Source organism: Leptopilina heterotoma, unplaced genomic scaffold (genome assembly GCF_015476425.1).
Source record: "Leptopilina heterotoma isolate Lh14 unplaced genomic scaffold, ASM1547642v1 Lhet_226, whole genome shotgun sequence".
NCBI lineage: Eukaryota > Metazoa > Arthropoda > Insecta > Hymenoptera > Figitidae > Leptopilina > Leptopilina heterotoma.
The window spans coordinates 560154-566291 of record NW_025110944.1 but is presented as its reverse complement, the minus strand read 5'-3'; the positions used below and the strand labels follow the sequence as shown (position 1 = coordinate 566291).

The following is a 6138-nucleotide window of genomic DNA, read 5'->3' as shown; positions in this document are numbered from 1 at the left end:
TCATATAAAAGTGACAATTTATACCATTTTTAGCCAGATTTGACATGGATGTCAGCTGATGTAATAAAGAAATACGGAGCTCCAAACGACAAGCGGCACTGATGCCAGCATTTACGATTCAAAATGGCGGACGTCGTTTTTGTGGACAAGTTACCTCTTTTTACCGCCAGATGGCAGTAGTGTAGAACAAAAAATTTACTTTTTCACTTCTATTTCATTAATATTTTAGAGAAATAGTCAAAAACTAATTAATCGTAAGGATATTAATTAATATAATTCTATTATTGCTGAAATTATTTACGTGGTCTACGACAATAGCATAAAAATGCAAATTCTCTTTATCTACGATAAACTTTTTTTAACGTTCCCTATTTTACCATCTGCCGTGCATCCAAGCTCAGAAAATAAAATATTAGAATTTAGTTGTTCCTGACATTTGTATGTATTTAATATATGCAATAGACGCATATTTAAATCTACACGCCGTTTTCAATTTATAGGTAGAAACTAAAATCTTTTCCAAATCAAATGTTTTCAGGTGGCATTTTCAATAAAAACAACCATGACATTAACAAGAGGAAAAACACTGAATCGATTCTTTGAAGTTAACAGCAATAAAAAATATGGAAACACCAGTGTTTTTTATTAAAACTAGTAACAATAGAAAAAGCATTGACCTTATTCGTTTATACTTATAATGAAAAGAAACAAAAAATAGGAAAAACATGCTTACCATATCATGACATCGCCAATAGTAGATAATGTCTGTGCAATATTTGTGTAGCTCAGACAACATTGGAATTGTGCTTCAATGGTTAATTGTTGACGCCCTATATTTAACATGAATTAGAAGATCATATTCTGATAGCTCTTTGTAGAGAAAGTTGAACTTTAGAAAAGAAAAAAATTTTCTATTTGACGTAAGCTTTACCTCTGGAATTATTCAGAACGAACTGAGGGATCCGCTTGAAAAGCGTCCGTATTTACGTGACTCCGAGGCAAGCGACTGCAGAGTGGGAGGTGATCAGTGGGAGAATGGTGGGGCGAGCTGCGTCGCACTCTGATTGGCTGGGAGATTGCTTGAGAGCGCGCACCAATAAGCGCAGTGGCAGACAGTGGCTGCAACGTAAATACCGCGGTCTGCGCAGTTTCCCTTCACTTCGCGCTGGATTTGCATATGGGTGAGACTGCGCTGCTTTGAAAAATATTTTTAGCAACATTTTCAATACTCGGAGGACGGGGAGAATACATGCATACGGTAATAATGAATTTTCTATTATTAATAATCGAATAGTCTAATGAGAGCGCCATCTTTATACTATTAGCCTATTATTGTCTCAATTGATAAACGAAATTAATCTCAAAATTTCTACTTTTACACTTTTGTGGAAAGTTTGTAACATATTAGTTGAATGAACCGTAAATACCACATTCTCGATTTTTTCCATTCTTTTTTTACGAGTAGTAGTCTAATTTAAAAAAATTTTTGATTTCATTCATTTCATTGCTTAATTAGCAGGGAAAAAACCTATACTTGTGTAAATATTCTTGTTTTCTATCTTGTCATCTTGTTAAAATTATCGATCGGTCTACTGCAAGCGCCATCTGTAGACGATAGGCGTGTACTATTATCTCAATAATAAAGATAATAAAACCAAGTTAACCTCAAAATTTCTACCTTTGTTCTTGTAGTTTGTGGAAAGGGTGCGGGAAGTTTTTAACGCAATTAGTATATTAATTTGTATTAGGTATTCCGACAATATAATATTTTATATAGTAGGTTAGGATTCTACGGTAATCTACAACATATATACATATATAGCTCCGAAACTAGGCAGTACTGACATTTGCACAACATTTCCAATATTGATGAATTTCGTCAATATTGTTGCAATATACTGATATTTGTGATCATTTTATCTAAATCATTAATGAAATGAGAATTATTATTATTATAATGTGCTTTTCTCTTTCCAGTTTTTTCGACACACGCTTGACAACTCACACATAGTAAACAAGTAAGAATCGAAATCCGGAAGGTAATTCACGATGAATGTCAACAAAGTCGTGAAAAAGGACAATTTTCAATAAATATCAGTAAGTTTGTACACTTTTGAATCTAAATCAATTTGCGCAATCGAAAAAATAAAATTCCTTTATCAACTTTTATTAAGTTGTATGGAAATCGACAAAAAAGTAATTCTTGGTTTTCCTATAATTCAGAAATTATCATGTTATAGGTTATGTTTGTTTGATAAGATTATTTCGATTGTTTTGAAACGATAAAAACGATTTATAGAAACAAATACAATTAAATTCGTCTTTAATTTTGAGTAATTATTTTTTCTAGGCATATTTTTTACTGATTTTTATCTGAACGACGTAAAAAGATGAAAAATCAAGGAGATTTAATAACAGTTGAAATTATCCAAACTATAAGGATAATTTTTTTACTAATTTTGTCTGAACGTCGTAAAAAGATGAAAAATCAAGGAGATTATAACAGTTGAAATTATCCAAACTATAAGGATCATTTGTTTTGATTTATACGATTGTCATGTGTCTATAATTATTTTCGGAGAAAGATTTGCAAATCATCGTTGAGGTACAATTACCAAGCAGGGATTTTCGGAATTATTTCCTTATTCACAAAAATGTGTAATGACTTGGCAGTCATCGATAACTCGATTTTTATTGAAAAGGTTAGTTATATTTAAAACATTTTTTTTTACTATTTGACAGTTCAAAATAAAAATTGTTAGGTTATGTTGGTTTCGTAAAATTGTGAAAAATGTTCATTCTAACAAATTTATTTAAAAGCGATTTTAATAAAAAAAATTTATTCTTTTTCAGAAAAATATGAGCGATTTGACATGAATAAAGCTAATTGTAAACAAAGAAAATATTAATTGCTGCTTGAATTACCTAGAAGGAAAGGAGAAATGTTACAAAGACATCAAAAGACATTTAGCGGCAGCCGAACCATCAAAACTATTGTCTTATACAATTATGGTATGTCGATATAATTATGTTAAATATTTTATTAGTTTTCACAAATGAAATTAAAAAAAATATTTTTTACTATTCATATCTGTGTATTGATAGAAATTTTCGTTTCGTTTTTAATAAGTCATTTATTATGTATTGTAATATCTACGTGTATGTACACATTTTAATTTCTATTATAACGAAACGAAAATTTCTATAAATACACAGATATTTAATATAATAAGTCGAAACGAAAATAAACACCAAAAATTTGAAAAAAATTTTTTACTATTAATTATTTATTGTAAATTACTTATTTAATTATTAAAACTGTAGTTTATTAATATTAATATATATTAATAATTATTATTATTACTAAAGTAATCACAGTAAATTATTCACAGGTTATTGTTCCAGGAAGGAAATCAGAATGGAACTCCTCTATTTTGCAGTGACTGTACTCTCGTCACAGATGTGCATTGAACAAACATGGATCTTCGGAAATGTCACATTCTTCACAAGGATGTATAATGACTTGGCATTCATCACTCAACGTGGTTTTTATCGAACGGTTAGTCATTTAAAATATTTCACGAATTTTCCACTACATCTCTATTTGACAGTTCAAAATAAAAATTATTAAAAGTACTGGAAAAAATTAAATTTTTAGAATTCATAAAATTAATAATTATAAATTATCTAATAAATAATTTTACTTAAATATTTCAAAATTATTTAAATTTTAAGAATTGCGTTTACAATTTTCATAAATAGATGAACTTCAAAAGATTTTAATTAGAAATTTTATTAAATGGCAATTTTGAATGAATTTAATTAAAAATTTTAAAGAACATAGATTATTATTTTCATAAATAATAAAAATTTCACAGAAATTCAATTATTTTCCAATTTTTTTATAAAATTCTTCAAAAGAATTCAATTTTGAGAAACATTCAATTATTCAATAAATGGTTTATTTTTGTATTTAAATAATTGAATTCTCTTAGAAATTTCGTAAACTTGAATTGTAAACAAATGGATTTGAAAATTCTCAAAGAACTTATTCAAATGATGGAAATAATTTTGAAGAAATCACAGTAACAATAATCTTATAATAATATAAAATAATGATTTTATCACTCGGTCATCTTTATTTATTATAAGTTGTTGAATTTCAAGTAGGTTTTAATTTGAACTTTTTGAAAATCTTAATTTCTATGGAAAAATAATAATGATTGAATATTTATTTAAAAATAAAGTTATTGATGTTTTCAAATAATTAATACAATTGAAAAAATTCGTAAATGAATGTAATATATAGAGAACATTTTTTTGAGTATCTAATAATTTTTAGAGTCAATCAGAATATTCTTTGAGGTCAGGGAAAAAGTCAAAATTTTGTCTAGAAATCAGGGAAAAAAAAATTAAATTTTTGTGTCAACCCTGACATTATTTATTTAGGTATTGAATTTACTATATAATTAATTAAGTACTTATTATTCTTTTTCAGAAAAAGCTGAGAGAAATCACATGAACAAAGGTGATTGCAGATAAGGAAAATATTAATTCTTGACTGAATGTCATACAAGAATGAGGAGAGAACTGACAATGAGATTTAACGACAATCGGAATCATCCAAACGGTAAGTCCATCTTCTGTCTTGACGGATGCGATTGTGGTATGTCTATAATTATGCTGAATAATTTATTTGCTACTACTAATCTAATAAAAAAATATTTTTCCAGACTTAATATTAATTCATATTTTTTATCTGCAGGTTTTTCTTTTTGGAAACATTTATTGGTTGCACATTTGGAAATTTATTGGTTGCACAGGAGGAAATTCAGTAAATGTGGACACAGTTCGTTGATATAATATTTAGACAAACTGTTAGTAAGTCATTTTAATTTATGGAGATTATTTGCTGGATTTCGGTCCACGAATGGAAGATTGGTCCGTTCGAAAGCATCTGTGCTATTATTTTAGATGTCCATTCACAAAGCGCACAAATAAGCATAGATTTTCAGAAGTGTCACATTCCTTACAAGGATGTCTACAGGCTTTGCAGTTAATGTGGTTTCTGTCGAAAGGTTAGTCATTTAAAAAAGTTTCTAAACATTTTTCATCTCTTTTCTGTTTGACAGTTCAATATAAAAGTAACTTACAGGTTTTGTTAATTTCATTCTATTATTTAAAGAAAAATTAATATTAGCACTAGAAAAAAATATTTAATTAAGTTTATCTTGAATTAAGTACTTTCTTTTTTTCAGAAAGTGATTACAATGAGAATTGACAAAATTCCAATATACCAAATCAACTGAGTGAATTTACCTACAAATAAGGAAAAAATTAACATCGAACTGAAAAATATAAAGGAAACAATGGCACTTAATGAGAGTCGAATTATCCGAACGATTTATTATTTGCGATGGAGGATTGAATTATGGTATGTCTATAATTCTATATATTATATTGAATATTATTTTAATCGGTGAGTCATTTAAAACATATTTAATATTTCGCCCTTTCCCTGTTTGGCAGTTCATAATTCAATTGTTTTCAATTAAACTTAATTGAAAAAAAAACTTTATTGAAACTTAACTCTTTTTTCAATGAAACTTCAATTAAACTACTTAAGTAGTTTTCGTTTATTATTCTTATCTTTTAAATATTGAAAATGTCTTTCTGACTTTTCTCTAAATAAATAAATTGCATTATTTTTATATATAACCTAAAAATTAAAGAATTTGCAAAACAGGGAAGGAACTTCTAACAACACGGTGACACCATTGACAAAATATTATTTTACAGTATACCTTTCATTAATACGTAAAATAATGTTTTTGTTAATGTTTATTTTTCTTTTCATGTGCATGAAATTTTGTATTTTCTGGCATTTAACAGTCAATAATTTTGTTATTTTTGTTATGATTCAAAGTAATTTCCTATTTTCAATACAATTGGAACTCAATTTGTTAATTAAATCTAAATAAAGCAAATAAATTTAAAAACAAAGTAAATTAAATTAAATTAAAATATTTATAAATTTAATAAATAATTAAATTAAAGTGAAAGGGTAGTAATATAAATTCTTATTGATTTTTAAAAATATATATTAGAATTTCAAATTTGAAGTTTCTGTATATTATG

At 27.0% G+C, this 6138-nt stretch overlaps 1 protein-coding gene across 4 annotated transcripts in view; it reads left to right on the top strand.

Moving 5' to 3' along the window:
* The first annotated feature begins 1157 nt into the window (after nt 1-1157).
* The window catches only part of LOC122502289 (hemicentin-2), a 369749-nt gene continuing 364768 nt past the window's right edge, over nt 1158-6138 (top strand). The window contains exons 1-8 of one of the 4 annotated variants that reach the window (XM_043612253.1): nt 1158-1258; nt 1978-2097; nt 2351-2702; nt 2854-3012; nt 3393-3559; nt 4499-4630; nt 4766-5078; nt 5259-5434. In XM_043612253.1, the coding sequence (XP_043468188.1) occupies nt 5380-5434 (55 nt within the window). In that variant the 5' untranslated portion in view covers nt 1158-1258; nt 1978-2097; nt 2351-2702; ... (3 more) ...; nt 4766-5078; nt 5259-5379. Of the gene's footprint in view, nt 1259-1536; nt 1781-1977; nt 2098-2350; nt 2703-2853; nt 3013-3392; nt 3560-4498; nt 4631-4765; nt 5079-5258; nt 5435-6138 lie in introns of those variants that run through there. The other 3 variants (XM_043612254.1, XM_043612251.1, XM_043612252.1) reach the window with 3 other exon arrangements.